This window comes from Homalodisca vitripennis, chromosome 3 (genome assembly GCF_021130785.1).
Source record: "Homalodisca vitripennis isolate AUS2020 chromosome 3, UT_GWSS_2.1, whole genome shotgun sequence".
Lineage (NCBI taxonomy): Eukaryota > Metazoa > Arthropoda > Insecta > Hemiptera > Cicadellidae > Homalodisca > Homalodisca vitripennis.
In genome coordinates this window covers 57,306,248-57,322,363 of record NC_060209.1, presented here as the reverse complement: position 1 = coordinate 57,322,363, position 16,116 = coordinate 57,306,248, and the positions used below count along the sequence as shown (strand labels likewise).

Genomic DNA, 16,116 nt, shown 5'->3' with positions numbered 1-16,116 from the left:
TTGTTCTTTTTGGATTTCAATAGTTGTGTACCACTTCTGTTTGTAGTATTAGTATTTTTATAGTTTTTGATGTTAGACCTAGTGTAGTTTTTGTAATTTCTTAATAGTTAATAAATATCTTATCTTATATTATCATATTCTGTAATACATGAAGCATGGCTGCCCCGTGGAGAGGTGACTGCTGACCAATCCTGTCCTTGCATTCTTGGACAACCCCAACGTATGCATGCGCTGCCATGCCATGTTGTTATTGAGTGTTATACGCTGGCATGCGTGGCCTTTGGTAGTGGTTTGGAAGTCACTTTTAAGATATTGGTTCCAGGTTACATTATACAGACTGGCTTCTTAGTCCTTACTTCAGGAATTCTGTTTAGAAAATATTAGATTATGCCCTATTCAATGTATGTACACTCTAAAAAAAGTATGATTGATTTTACTGTCATAATGTGACAAATTTGTTATTTCAGATCACCATTGTGTCTGGAAGGCACCATCACTGTGGGTGGGGAGCCCAGGAACCTGTCGAAGATGCGACAACAGTCGTGTTACATCACGCAAGAGTTCACCATGCTGGACTACCTGACTGTGAGGGAGACTCTGCACATTGCGTCCTGCCTGAAGCTGCCAGCTACCATCAGTAACCAGAAGAAACACATTGTAGTGAGTAAACATCGCTTGATATATGAATGAATACAGTTTGGTGCTATTCCCAGCCAATGTTAAATTTGTGCACAGAATATTCATCTGTGTATTTAATTACAGAATATATATTTTGAGTGTTCTGAATATAACCGTATCCATCTCTACCAAATATCAATGATTACTGCTACGTCATCGCCTGGCAAGAGTTTTAACATCATTCCTAGAAACAGGGGTGTGTGGTGTTTGCTTTTGCAGTAAAGGAATAACTTGTCACAAAGAGTTTTGGAAATGTGGAATACTATTCAGGTAACAGGAAAGTCGAAAGCCTTTCTACTATAGAATTATTTCAATTCAGGGTTAAAATTATAAATGTTGAAATTACTTTTTATAATGTGCTAAAAATGATATTACTACTTATTGTTAGGTAAAGACAAAACCACTACTTGAATTATTTTTCTACATTTAAATACACAGTTACCGAATTCAATTAGATAATATGTGTTATCTTAAGAATAATCCAAATAGGTTCTTTATTTCAAATATTCCAATATTATTCATTTCAAAATTGACAATTTGGAAAAAGTTGGTTTCAAACTTAATTTTGATGTATTTTAACGTAAAAACTAAGAAACATCAATTGCTATGTGCTAAACTATGCTAAACTAGTGCTATAAATTGTTCATTTGCTGGAGTGCACTGTCATATGCATGAGAGATGCAGCATCAACAAGCCACAAGTAACTTAGGTGTAATTATCATGTACTCAATTAACAGCAATTAGTAATCCTTACAATCTTGTAGTTTTGTCTCATCAGTTAACATTTGTTGCATTAAAAGAGTAATTTTCTGGCATATTCTGACTTGTCCTTCCATACAAAAACATCACAGAATGTGTGATACAAGTTTTATTAATAGTTGTACAAATAAACTTGAGAGAAACCTGGGATCCATTTCTTTGTTTTTAGGTAAGTAGCGAAGAATACAAAACCAGCAGTTCTATTTCAAAGTCTATTAGATTTAGTATTATTTACAAAGCGCAATACAGTTTGCTGAGAACAATGATGACCTGAGTTTTCCCCACATGCAGGCCTGCTTCGGAACAGTTGATTTTAGCTATTAACAATACTATTTATGGCAGCTAAACCTCTTCTAGTTATTGTTCATTTATATTCGCTTTTGAATATGAAATTCACTGTTTTCAATTAAGAACAAGAATATTGTGAATGCAACAGACAGATGAGCCAGTGAAGTATAATGCTTAATGGTTTAGTTAACAAATGGCAAATGAAGGGCCTAGAAGGAAAGCTAAAAGCGGAAAACCCAACTATGGGAAGTTTTCCGGGGTTCCTAAAAGTATAACATACTAAAAGTCCTTAAGCCTAGGGTTGTCACAAGGGGGGGGGAGGAGGTTAAAGTTCCCTTTTTTAGTTTTTGGGGGATTGATCCTACAAAAATTTTATATGTACTTACTAAAAGATTATTTTGTATACACTTTCGAGTCCTTGTACATGACAGTACTTAATCTTCAGTCATGATCAGAAGAAGGAAGGTTGGGTGTGATTGGTTTTGTTGGGGGGGGGGGGGAAGCAAGAAGGAAAAATGGACATAAGGTAGAAACTACCCTAACACATACAACATAATAACTGTGTGACTTGAATGGTGTGATAGACTTTTGTTATTTAAACACTGCTATGAAACCCAACTTATTTAAAAAAAATTTAATTTACCATGTGGTGAGATATCTTGAGATCTGTAATATAATAAATAAATAATCTGTAATCTTTCGATTTTGCATGAAACTTTATTTCTACATAGGCAAGAATGAGTTTTGTAGTGGTGCATGTCCAACCATGGAATTTGGCTGAGACTTCAGTGTTTGTCTGTCTGTCTATCTGTTCACAGGATATCTCGAGAATGAAATTAATTATAGACTTGTAATTTTGCATGTAACCTGAGCAAAATATTTTATGCAATATATGGTGTAGTGAACTCCTACTTTGTAATTTCATGTATTGATTGGCACAACTAACATTTACAAACAAGAGGAGCAATCTTGCAAACATTCTGATAGCTGAGATGAGCTAGTTTCCCATTTGAACTTAATGAGAGACACGATTAATTAAGATGTCAAGGTCTTTTAATTAGAGCTGCAAGATTGCTTGAGCAACTCAATAACTAGGTTATGTTTACATGGCTGCAGGTTTTTTAATCTACGAGATAGTACACTTTTCCTTCTTCATTAGAAAAAATTTTACACTTTGGCTATTTGCTGTGTTTTGTGTACTACTTTTTTCTCTTAAAATAGATTTGTTAGGTTTCTTTATTTCCAAGTGGCAATGTTGATACTTTTCTTTTATTTCATTCTTTCTTTTCCACAAGCTTTCCTCTTTCTATGCTTTAGTAATATTTCAGATTTGGTTTGAATAAATATAGCTGTAATTGGTTTCACTAATGAAATTCACTTTGGAACCATGGTAAAATGAGGTGAAATTTGCTAGAGCTCATCTGTTATATTTTACTCTCCGTTTTATATGTATTACAAACTAATTTGGTATATGCATTACATAAAATATCAGTAAAAATAGTCCTGAAACATATTCAAAATAAATTCTATATAGTTAAACACCCTTGCTTTTCAAAATCTTTAATAGAATTCTGAATGCTATCTTGAATTCTTGGAATTATTTTAACATCACAATTTTCCACTGTATTCATTTACAGTTCAATAACATTTCCTCATAAGAAAGTGATGGGTTTCAGTTTGAAAACTTTCACCTGCTTTGAATTATAAAAGATTCTTTTAATTTTTAATATTTTACTGCTTGTTTCACTGTCGTAGTTATTGAGTATTTTCTTCAACATATTTAATTATTGAGGAATTATTGAATATTATAGGTAAAATAGTACAGTGGAAGAAATACGAGTTCAAGGAGAATAGAAAAAGATCATTTTATTCATCATTTCAATTAATGAGACAGTATAATGCCAGATAATAACAAGGCCACAGCAGTATGAATGTGCAACAGTATGAATAATGTACACAATTACTGTAATATATTAGAAAAATATTCACTACTTTAGAGCCTAAAGGGAACTGCAGCCGCTTAGTGTTTCTCTGGTCATTGGGTTTTATTATTTAGGGGTTATACACTCATGCATTTTAAACACAATTTTCCACAAATTTCATCTAAATTACCTAGATCAGTTTAGTGTTTAAAATAGTTATGATTTTATCTTTGTACTTTCTTCTGGAAAAAGAAGTGCAATGTTAGATAAATTGAAATGGTCGTTAGACTGCCTAGTACACTTAGATATATTATTAATTTATAATTTTATTACAATAGACCAAGATGGATTATTCTAAACATTTTAAATGTATTTTTACAAATATTTTTAGAACCATAATATGGTTTACTCTTGCTAACATAATTTTAGGTCTTTAATATTAATATGTATCATACCACAGATTTAAGTTGTTTTACGTGTCATGATACCATTGTTTGAAGTATAGTTTATGGTTTTGTTAGGTAGAAGAGGTTGCATCCACACTCGGTCTTGTGGGAGTATTGGACTCTTATGTACACAGTCTCTCAGGGGGTGAAAAGAAAAGGGTCTCCATCGGTCTAGAGTTAGTCACCAATCCTCCTATCATGTTCTGTGATGAGCCAACCAGGTCAGTCTTTACCCTCAATAGTCTTTAATTTATATTACATAAGTGTTTAGTTCCATTTATACGTGTTCTTCTCCACAATACTCTCTGATTTTCCCTTTTTATTGTAACACCAATGTTAATCGGTGACATGTCATTGGAATAACTTGCTTACAAAGTTTCTTTATATTTTCTAAGAGTGTAAGTTCAAATTTTGTCCAACTATTACAGAACTTTTTATTTATTTATCAGTTAATGTACAATTATTATGGTATTGACCAGGTATTTTTACAATTTTGACATAGTATAAACATATAACTCTGTAAATTACTCAAATTACCTATGTAAATTGTCATTTTTAATATATTCATAATTACTTAACAAATTAAGTATTAATACATCATCCATATTAAACATAACTGAATTTTTTTCCTAAAGTTGAATTTTAGTTTTAATTCATCAGAGAGAGATGTGCAGCATCCAAAGCACTCTCCTGAAATGTTATGTGGTGAGTAAATTAATCACCTTCCACAGAAATTTTACAAAACTATTATTTAACTAATAACATGATAACTGTTTAAACAAAATCTAATTTGCAGTACTATCATGGATACTACTGCATTTGTATACATACGAGCTAACCACTTTTATCATCAAGCTTATGTGGTAGCACTCAATTTCCAGCACTTGCAAAATCTAATTTCTAAGCATAAAGGTTTAATTTTGCAATGTTCTAAATTACAATAAGATTTATGAAGTACTTTTTAGATTCTCATACACTCTCTGTATAGATTTGAAAATCTGAGGCTCAAGATAAATTAAAAATAATACTTTGTGTATAACTTTAATATTATTTTTATGGTTCTACTCAGTACTCAACTCAATAGATTTATGTTTACTGATAGTGATAGGATTTCAATTTTAGACACATTCCGAAGACGGCTAATTTTCACACTTTTATACACCATCAAATTTTTCATTAATAATGGCAATAAACCATAATCAATTTTTTACGTTCGCAATTTTGCCCCCATAAAATTATTTCAATACGTTTTTTTCAAGATTTTTCCTTATACCCCGGGAGTACACAATAGTCGTGACAAGTAAACAATAAAAATGCAATAAGGAAATGCTTAACAACATGTACCCAATTGGGCGCACAAAGCACTTTACGAAAGCTTGGTGTGTAACCAATGGGGTACACATTGTCATGAACATATTAAGGTAACTCTTGAAGGAAAAAAATTATTGGTTGGAATGTTTTATAAAGGAAGGAAGCAGAGTGATTGGACTATATGTTTTCATATCATAATGTATATTGGTATTTATTGTATTTAATCATCCAAATTTGTACTAATTATTCTGTTAATTTCAGTGGCCTGGACAGTTTCTCATCATTTCAAGTGATGACACACCTGCAGAGCCTGGCTATGGGTGGCCGCACCATCATTGTGGTGATCCACTCGCCCAGCTCCCGACTGCTGGAGTTGATAGATGATCTGCTCATGTTGGCTGAGGGTCGGTGTATCTATAACGGCACTCTGAAGGACCTCTTGCCCACCCTCGAGGCCATTGGGCTACAGTGTCCACAGTACTACAATCGTGCAGACTTTGGTATGTGTTGTCATGTCTGTTTTCAAAATGATACGAGAGTATTTAAAATAAGGCGATTGGAGTTAACCTCTATGAAATACTTATTCTATTTCACTATTTTACCTACTATAATATTTGAAGTATACAATAATAATAAAGATTAAAAAATTAAATCGCTCAATTTATTACCAGTTTTAAAACTAACGTTACCTAAAGTATTGTTGTTTTCCAGTATTTTCACAGTATTATATTAGTGGTTATCAAGTTTAAGTCAATGCTAATTGTTACAATTATGTGTAAAAATCAATGAATAATAATACAGCATGTTTCTGAACCTGTTATAACCAAATGAAATCAAATTAGTTTTTATTTTAAATGTAATATAATAATTACAAGTTCATTTCTTTGAAAATACCATTAATTTCATGTACTGAAGCCTGTTTATGGCGGCAAGTTCTTTAAAATAATTTTAATAATAACAGACATTTTTAAATATATATGAATACAATAAACACAATTCAACTGTTAAATCAAGACGTACAAAATAAAATTATAATTATGAGGGTAAAAAATAGTTAACCAAGAAGTTGAACAGCTAATATATGTTGACACAATGGCAAGGCAGCTGAAAGTAGTTATAGTAAAATGAAATTAAAAACTATAAGTATGAGTGAGGAGAGACTCTGTTAACCATCCGCAGCCAGGTAGTAATCAGTTGTTTGCACTGATTGGTAGGTTCAGCCTGCAGATCTCTTATCACTGGAGGAAAGAGGCGGTTTTCCTATTAAGATAGATTTAAAAATGTTACTTTTCTGAGTTACAACTCCCCAAAGATCAAACTGTAGTTTGCTTGTTGCAATAACTAAAGTAATTAACAAAATAATTACACATTTTGGTATATCTGGATATTTGTAGGTGCTTAATTTGATTCTGGTTATAAAAATGTCTGTGACATTCTCTCCATTTAACTTTAAATGGAGAAACATTATGTAAAAATTGCAAAATTCTGCTTTTTAATAAACAAATAGACAAAATTTGCTATTTTGAGTTTTTGTTTGCCATAAACTGATCGAATCAATTAATTGCTAAAATTAAGCTTGAAGTCTCAAGGCCCAGTAGTACTGATGGACTAGGGAATGTAATTACTTTTGTAAGCTTATTTTGGACGCCACTTAGTCTGAAAGTAGGCATCTGCAGACCAATTTTTTAAAGATGAAAAGGTCCTTAATATGTTCCCAGTAGGTTTTAATTGGATTAAGAAACCCTCTAAAAAGTGTTGATATTTTTATGTAGAGTTTGGTGAAGTATCTTTAAAATAAACCTGGAATTACACATAAGAGGTGGAGCCTATGAACCCCAATTCATGACTGTCAAAATATCTTAATAAATTTTAACTTTGATTCTAGAAATTCTTACTATTGTTGTGGCTGAGCGACAAATTGCAAATTTCATTTAACTATTAGTTGCAGTGCCAGTAATTTGGTAATATCGTGTCAAATTAAATTCCCACGTCTTAACATACAACTTTATATTTTCATCAATTTCTTTAATGTAGTCATACACAGACAACAATTTTTTTAATCCTTCAATATAGAAAACATTTTCTTTCTTAACTCTTGTAAAAATCAAAATGTGCAGATTATAAACTTGTGCAGCACTTTTGTCTACTGTACTATTTTTTTCTTGTGATTTGAAGATGATTTGTAGTAAACGCTACTTAAAGAAACAAGATCAATTTTACACACAGAAATTGTCTGTTATCGCACACTCTGACTGTGCAGCTCTGGAGGTGGCCTGTAAGGAACGTGGAGACCACATCAAGGAGCTGGTGGCCATGAGCACTCAGAAACACAACAAGCGAGCCGGAAGCTTCTACGAGGACATCCTGCCCACCTGTAATGACAAGCCTTCGGCTACAGAACAGAGTATGACAGTTACTATACTGTAGTTATGAGTGAGGAATGTATCAACAATAGTATCATTAATGTGTGTTTTGTTATATACATGGGTCTAGAGATGACTTAAATATGAAAAGGACGGTGATTTGCAAGATTTATAAAGCAAAACAAACCAAATTCACTTTATTTACCAATTCTCCATGTGATATTTTTAATTAAATCAATTAAGCATAATCTAATTAGAAATACAGTAAATAGAATTATTTGCAGAATTGCATGGCACAATGATTGTGGATAAGCAAATTTTATGGATAAAAAGGCACAAAATAGGCTGTGTTGGCTAAAATATTGTTACTACTTAATATTACCCCTCCATCAGGCGCTTAAAATTAGAAACACCACAGGCGCTCACGGAGGTTTCCTCCAGGTTAGCGAATAATGGATATCATAATCGTTTAAACTCTATTTATTTGTTTAAATATTCATACTGATTTAATTACAATGTAATGTATTCATTTTTAGAAGTTAAATAAAAATTACTCTCTTATGAATGAATTTTCCAAATAAGAAATTCAAAATCTTAACAAATGTTATTGTATAATAACAATGTGATTTATTTTAAGGAATAATGCAATTAATTGTAAAAATGTTTTAAACCTACTGTAATAATATATGGAAATTAACTTAGTTTTTTAACTTCTTAGAAAAACAACATACTTCAATTCTTGAGATATTATACAATTGTAATGTCAATTATTACTCTAAAATCAAAATTTATTCTTTACTAAAAATTTTTTTAAACACTACACAAAGTTTCAAAACATTTTCCTTCTGGTTCTTATAACGACAATATGTTCACTCCATAAACAGTACTGAAATGTTCCCTTGCACACGGGTACTGTACTGACAAGTCTCTTGTCTTCATTCTCCATTTCACAAAATTCAAATAAAATACATTGTAAAACTTAAAAAGAAACCATCACAGGTCACACATTTAGGCGCACACGGATTATCACTCCATAAAAAACTAAACACTATAAGGCGCTCACGGAGATTTTTGTCCAAGCACTACAAACACAACATCGGGCGCTCACGGATGAATGGTCCAGTCTCGCACAGAAGTAGACCTCATACTGACAGATTTTGACAAAGATAAGCGGGAGGCTATTGTTTCGCTTCCCCGAAAGATGCTCGTGAAGTACACTGCGGGAAACGACTGCCAACATCAGAAAAGTAGTACTATTTTTAATAATAAAAAATACACGGAGGAAAACTCCGTTTAGCGCCCGATGTAGGGTTAATTATGTTAATATTAAAATAAAAGAACATACAATCTGTACAATAACAAAACAATGTACACAAATAGAAGTGTATGATAAAACAAAACTATGTTAAATGCACTGTATAGTGATTGCAGGACATTTTGTTTAGTTTTTACAAAAAAATTGGTCAACCACTTTAGTTTCTTCATGTTAAAGCACATACCTCTTTATCTGTGATTGAAGTTTCTTCAACAACATTTTTTACAAAGTGATGCATGTCTTGTTCCCCAAGATAGATCTCCTTTTTTTCACATGCCTTAGTGCTGCGTCTTGTCTCTCTTTCTTTTACACCTCATTTTCCTCTTCCTCCATTTCACTTTTTCGCAAAATGACAATAACACTGGATGATCCACCATAAATAACCTCACTGACATTGCCTGTCATATCCAGGTTTTCTCTTCAAAAAAATGAATAGGGCTATAGAGTACTGTACTTTACAGTATTGCAGTTTATTTTTTATTATTTCTGATAATTTTTTATAAGTTACAGTAACAAATTATTAAATTATTTTTATATTTTTCTTTCCAAGGGTTATTAGTTCTAAAATTTATTGTAATGTGCTTTCAAAGTGTAAAACTGTTTACCTCAGATGTCACAGACAATCTACAAAGCAGGCGAACTGTCTGTTTATAATTGAGAATTTCCTGTATTACTCCCAATTGTTGACTCCTGCTACACTTACCTGAGAAATGTTTATTTTTTGTTGACCTCAGTATCTATTTTGTAGTTATGCGTAAAACTGCAGCTCAAATACTCCATTATTTACTTATATTATTTATACAAAAATCAGTAAAGATTTATCACTGATCGGTTGAATACATTAATTATTATACATCTTGATTGATTGCAGAATTGAAAAACACTTTTAAATATGTTCATGAAAATGTTCTGTTTTTATTCATTTAAAATAAAGTAACAAAAATTTAGCAACTATTGACACTTAAATGACTGATCATGTATGTGATATTGCATTAGGTTGTTACTCTTCCAGTCAAGCTATTACCAGCTGAATAAAATTTGATTTCAAATATTATATCTTCCACTTCCCCCCATTTATGTTGAAACCGTAAAGATATTGATGTAGCAAGTTAACCACTGTCTCTTATTTTCACTTGATCAGTGCAAATATTGGCATGACAACTATTGTGAGTACAGTTAGGTACATGGTGGTAATCCAACGTAGTTTTCCATACAGATTATTTAGTCTTATTATTATAGGTTAGTTCAATTCTGGAGTAAAGTTACACATAATGTTTCCTAATGTGAAATTTAAAATTTAAAGTGTTTCAATGCTTTAAGTTTTATAAAGCATAAAATTAAAATGTAACTTTGGTATTTAAGTTATGCCTGTAAATAAGCAACAGAAATCTTCAAAGTATTGAATAACAATTTAAGTTTAATACTTACTATGTTTATAAGAACGTAAAACTGAAATATGTATTAAAGTTATAAATATAATTTAGAACTTTTTGTTAAGAACTTTTTGCTCACTTCAAAATATTCTGCAGCACAGATATTCTGGAAAGGGATAGAGGGAATTGCTATGCAATATCAAATCAGTATCTATAAGATTTTAAAGAAAATACTTTCTACTAGAACTTAGGACGTTTACTATTTCAATACCATCATTGCATGTTATAACATAACTCTGTTTATTAACACTAAGTTCATAAATGTAAGATTTCATTAATTTTTCTGTTCCAGGTAGTATGCTAACCAATGGGAGGGATGGATTAGTGACAATAAACCTTAAAGAGGGTGCAGAAATCAATATAGAACTTCAAAAAATGAAAACTAACCCTTATGCAGTTTCAAGATTCACACAACTCTGTATATTGTTCAGGCGATCAACTATATGCAACATTAGGGATTTGGTAAGAATATTTTAGGTAATTTGAAACTTCCAGCCCTGTTCCATCAAATTTCCAGGAATCCAAGTAGCCCAATTTAGTTGTATGTAGCTACACAAAAGCTGTCAAAAATTAAGTCCCTTTTGTTTATAACAAAATACTCAGTATATTTACTATTTTCTTTGATTAATTTAGCCAAACTGCTTTAGTTATTATACTGGGGCTTTAGTTATTATACTGGGTAAGGTAATTAATTAATCACTTTGACTAGTAAGTTTGTTCATTATGCATAATAACCAGACATTATACATAATGACTGATTAATCACACTGACTAGCACATACATTTGAAAAAGCATCTATTACGATACTTTTCATTTGCTTTATTTACATGACTGTTATTTAAATTTAACCGCAATACTAGCTTTTTAATTCCTAATGAATAACATTCTGCCACCTTTGCACTTAAAAATCCATCAATAGCAAACAGTAAGGTAAATTTAAAAACCAAATAAAAACGAATATCTTCATTTTGGGGAACGATTGAAAATCACGTAAAATGAATAAAAACTTAATTGTAAAACTCTAATCTTCCACAATCTTTTAATGGATTTTTAAATTTTGTCGAACTATTAGTTGAATTCTTCGTAATGATCGTTTAGGTGTCTTTCCTGAATGAAGTGTACATACCATTTTCTCATTAAAAGTATCAATCCTATGTCCTCAATATATGTAAAACATAATAATTTACACGAATTGTTTTGCCCAAAGAAATTGAGTAATAGCACAGTAGGCGGTAGGCAGGAAGGTTGATTGTTGTGGCTATTTTGGACTCTTAATTTGGAGCGAAAAAAATTGTGGAAAAATCTTCATAGCATCACTGCCAGATGTGTACCGAACCATACCTGGACACAGCTAGGCCAACATTGGGTCTCTACCCCACCTACCAACTAACCAGTAGTAAGGAAACTAAGTTTCTTAACAACCCTCACATTTGAATTTTATCACATTTGAGAGTATATTAAATGTAAAGATTTAAATAAAATTTAACTATAGTAACTAATTAAAAACTAATTATTATTTACCTACAAAAAATTAGATTCTTACAAAAGTCGAAAGATTTTTTTAAATTTGTTTTGAACTAATTCTTTAACTGTTCTAATTTTCAGAGGTTGGCCTTCCTGAGACTCGCAGCACACATACTTGTGGCCTTATTGTTAGGAGTAGTTTATTACGACTTTGGAAATGATGGAGCCAAAGTGTCAAGTAATTTTTCTTGTATATTTTTCATAGTCCTCTTCCATTTCTACGGAACTGCAATGCACACTGTCTTAACATGTAAGTATAAATAGATCATCACAGTAATTATTTTATTTATAATCAATCAGAAATTGACTTTTTAGTGTTAAAAAAGGGTTTGTTATTTCTTATCCCTTTAAGTAAGAGTAAGATGTTAAGTAACTCGTTATTGGTGATTTTTCAAAAGTTTGTATACAAAGTTTATAATGTATGTAAATATAAAATAACTGTTTGATGTGAAACATTGTTTTAACTGTAATATGTTTAAAATTGAAGCTGCGTTGAATTGCAGTGTAAAATTTTCAAAATTGAGTTGTTTTAATTTAGGCTAATGTGCACATGGATTGTATAGAAAACTCAGAAGGTAAGCACAATTTATTGGTAACAAATTAACAAATTAATTATTGGTAAAATAAACAAATTCATATTTAGAGAAACAATTCATTGCCAAAGAATAATAGACCTACTTTTATATTATATTTGAATCAAAAGATTTGACATCTGTGATTTCAGTCAGTGGTAATTTCATCTTTTATGTCATTGTCGTTGTTGAATCTTTTGCTAGAAAGATTAGTTTTCAGTGAAATTGTCATTATGAGCAGATTTTGGATTGTATGGGAGCTGGTTGTATTGTTTCCAGACAAAGTGTTCTAAAAGTTGTGTCATATTTACAGTTCGAGATTGAGAGCAGATCCAATGTCATGGATTAAAGAATGCTGCTGATGAATTCCATTTTATTTTCTACAGTTATCTAAGCAACTTACTGTGAGCATTTAAAGTACCTATTTCGCCTATGGTAAAAAGTCCACTGAATGGACACTGTCTCTCCTGAAATAATGTACACAGCACATAATTTTGTTTTATCAAGAGTAGAGTTTTTTCTTCATTGGTGATATGCACCTATGTTCCATTGATTGACACTTTGATTTAGGTGTGTCATAAACTACATCCGAACTGCTAAGGAAGTTGTTGTAGTTCTAGTCATAACGTGTCAAAACTTGCTGTGCTGTGCAAGTGTGCTATCAGACAATTTTTGTGTTCCTTGGTGGAAACTTTTGTTACTAGTGAGCACAAAGCTTTTAGATTCCTCACTCTTCATAGAAATTTAATGAAAGAGTCATTTAAGGATTTCCATTGTGTTACTCAGAAGCTGATGTTTCAAAAAGCTCAGATGTGCTACCTTTACAGGTTTAGTTCAAAATATCTCAGCTGACAATTAAGTTGTCAGTTCACAGTATCGGTGCATATTAACATCAGTAAGGGGAAGGTTAAGGTTAAGGTGCAGACTATTTAAACAAATATCCTTCTGAACCTAGCTTTAGTTGCAACATGCATTAGTATCTGAGACTGCCTTACTCCATAAAATTTATACCATTCTGTGCCTGCCTTTGTTATTGTGTTTTTATCATATTTGCACTTTACTTTGTATTTCAAGGTCTGTAACTTGTGATAAAATCTACATATTCAATGACACAGTGCACAGTGAAAAGCTTGAGAAATAGTTGTTATATTATTTATGTTCTAATACTTTCAATTATTTCAGTTTTATTTATTATAATTTTTATTTTAAAGATTAAGAGGAAGAAGGCTTCCTTAATAAAAGAAATCCACTTTTCTAAGCTCGATCAGTGTTTGTAAAAATTTCCTGTACTGTTGTATATTATCATATTGTATTATAAAAAAATTATGGTTGCCTGTAAAGTCGGTTTTACGGGCGAAGATTTTACGTGACAACGTCTTTTTCTCGGTAGAATATTTATTGATATGAATATTATTAAATTGCACAATAGGAACAAGGAATTGAATGAAAATAAGAATTGCACAAATTTTAACTATAGAAATATATTTTGTTTACTAAAACATTGTACATAATTTGAAATTAATTAAAATTTGTTATTGTAAATGGTAAAGTTGAATAAAACATTTACTAAAATTGGAATTTGAAATTCTTGCTAAACACAGTTAAATTCTAACTCCGCGCGTGGTGATTGGTCGGTTTAGTTCGTTTGTTTGGTCGCACTGTTATGACAGGTTAGAGGTTATAATTTGTTATTTTAAATGTTTGACTAGCAATACGCGCTGTTTCTTCTCAATCAACTGAATTACGATTGATTGCAGAGTGATTTAAACTAATAATTTACTTAACACTATCAACATTTGTCAATAGTATGACATAACCTATAAACTCAGTTTCTCAACTTTTGTGTGTCAATCTAACAATTAATCAATCAATCATAGTTTACGATAATGAAATATCAGTGTACAATTATTTACCTTTATTGTTGTAGTTGTTGTAAATGACGAATCTAAGCACTCCACATTTTCACGAATAAACATAGTTATCTGCTTTATCCCGTGCGGATCCCGTGCGGATCCCGTGCGGCGGACCCACTGGACGGGCATCGTATCGTTACCGGGCGTTACACTTTTTCATGAGTGACTCCGAGCCGCAACCTAATTTAAGACGTTGTCACGTCAAAAATTTAATAAACTATAATTTTAAAATTATAGACTAGTCCTTTTAGTACTTTGAGTTTTGCCTAAGAGTACTTTAGTTGTAAAAATAAGGAAAATACACCATTAGGATGAACAATGAATATAGTTCAGATGAAAATATATATTAGGTCAACACAACCCTATCAGTGCCAGACATTTTTTGGAATATTAGTCAATAATATCTGGAGTGTTATTCAATAATTTACAGGTGTTATCCAAATTCCTGTGCCATTTTTAGCAATATGCATACGGTTATCATAAAATGTCATAACTTTGTTAATTATTGGCCAATTTTTGTTTTGTTTTGTACACTAATGTGTATATTAACACTAAATATACTCAAAAACTTTGTATACTACAAGGAAAATAAAATTTACCTTGTTTTTCTTTTTAATTTTCAGTTTCAACACTCAAATAAGCACCCAAAAAATTCTGTCACTCAATAAAATCAAGAACACTAAAAGAACACTTTATTATAAACATATCCACTAATTTTTTTAAAATTATCACCCGAAAAAATGTAGCATTTTAACACTGCTCACTTTTTATGAGGAACTGAAATGCATATCTTGATTAGTAAATGTCCATGTCCTTTACCGACCTTACTACTTTTCTTATGAGTGATTGCCATAAAAATAACCATATAACACTGTAGGATAGAATGAAAAAGAATAAGCCTAACATGATTTTGGCTATTTACATGATAAAAGAAATATCAGTTACAAAGTTGTCATGTACTCTTCCTTCTTCTTCTAAGAGTGTTTTCACTCAGTTCCTGGGACCTGGAACGATTCATAATACTTCACTACACACCAAAATTACACACACACACACACACACACACGATTTGGTTATATTACAATTCATTATAAACAAATGCAAACATAACTGCACTTGCCAAAATAGCAGACTGACGACTATGAAAGACAAACAAGTATACATCATAACTTAATGCCTTCAAATATTGTTTTACTATTTAATTGCGTAACTGTCTCATAATTGCAGTTTATAATGTGCAGGTGCTTTGAAAACTTTTATCTTTTGCAGTGCCACCTGGTGGCAACTTACATCAATGGGCGTAGCATATAAACCTTTGTGGAAAAAATACATATACATTATATATATATATATATATATATATATATATATATATATATATATATATATATACACACATATAAAAGATATTACACAATAATTGTAAAATAATCGAAATAACCTTAATCTTGCTGTAATTTCTTTATCCTCGCACAAACTATGAATCAGCAAATGGTTTTTCAGTATGGGAAATAATTACGTCTGCCACATTTACATCATTATCACTGATATCAGAATTGCACTCGTAATCGTTCTCTAATAGAAAGCAACA

At 31.3% G+C, this 16,116-nt stretch overlaps 1 protein-coding gene across 1 annotated transcript in view; it reads left to right on the top strand.

Moving 5' to 3' along the window:
• LOC124356931 (ATP-binding cassette sub-family G member 1-like) overlaps positions 1 to 16,116 on the top strand; it is a 69,291-nt gene that overhangs the window by 38,176 nt on the left and 14,999 nt on the right. The window contains exons 3-8 of the mRNA XM_046808239.1: positions 468 to 660; positions 4,169 to 4,314; positions 5,666 to 5,904; positions 7,665 to 7,808; positions 10,808 to 10,977; positions 12,122 to 12,290. Coding sequence (XP_046664195.1) covers positions 468 to 660; positions 4,169 to 4,314; positions 5,666 to 5,904; positions 7,665 to 7,808; positions 10,808 to 10,977; positions 12,122 to 12,290 — 1,061 coding nt within the window. The remainder of the gene's footprint in view (positions 1 to 467; positions 661 to 4,168; positions 4,315 to 5,665; positions 5,905 to 7,664; positions 7,809 to 10,807; positions 10,978 to 12,121; positions 12,291 to 16,116) is intronic.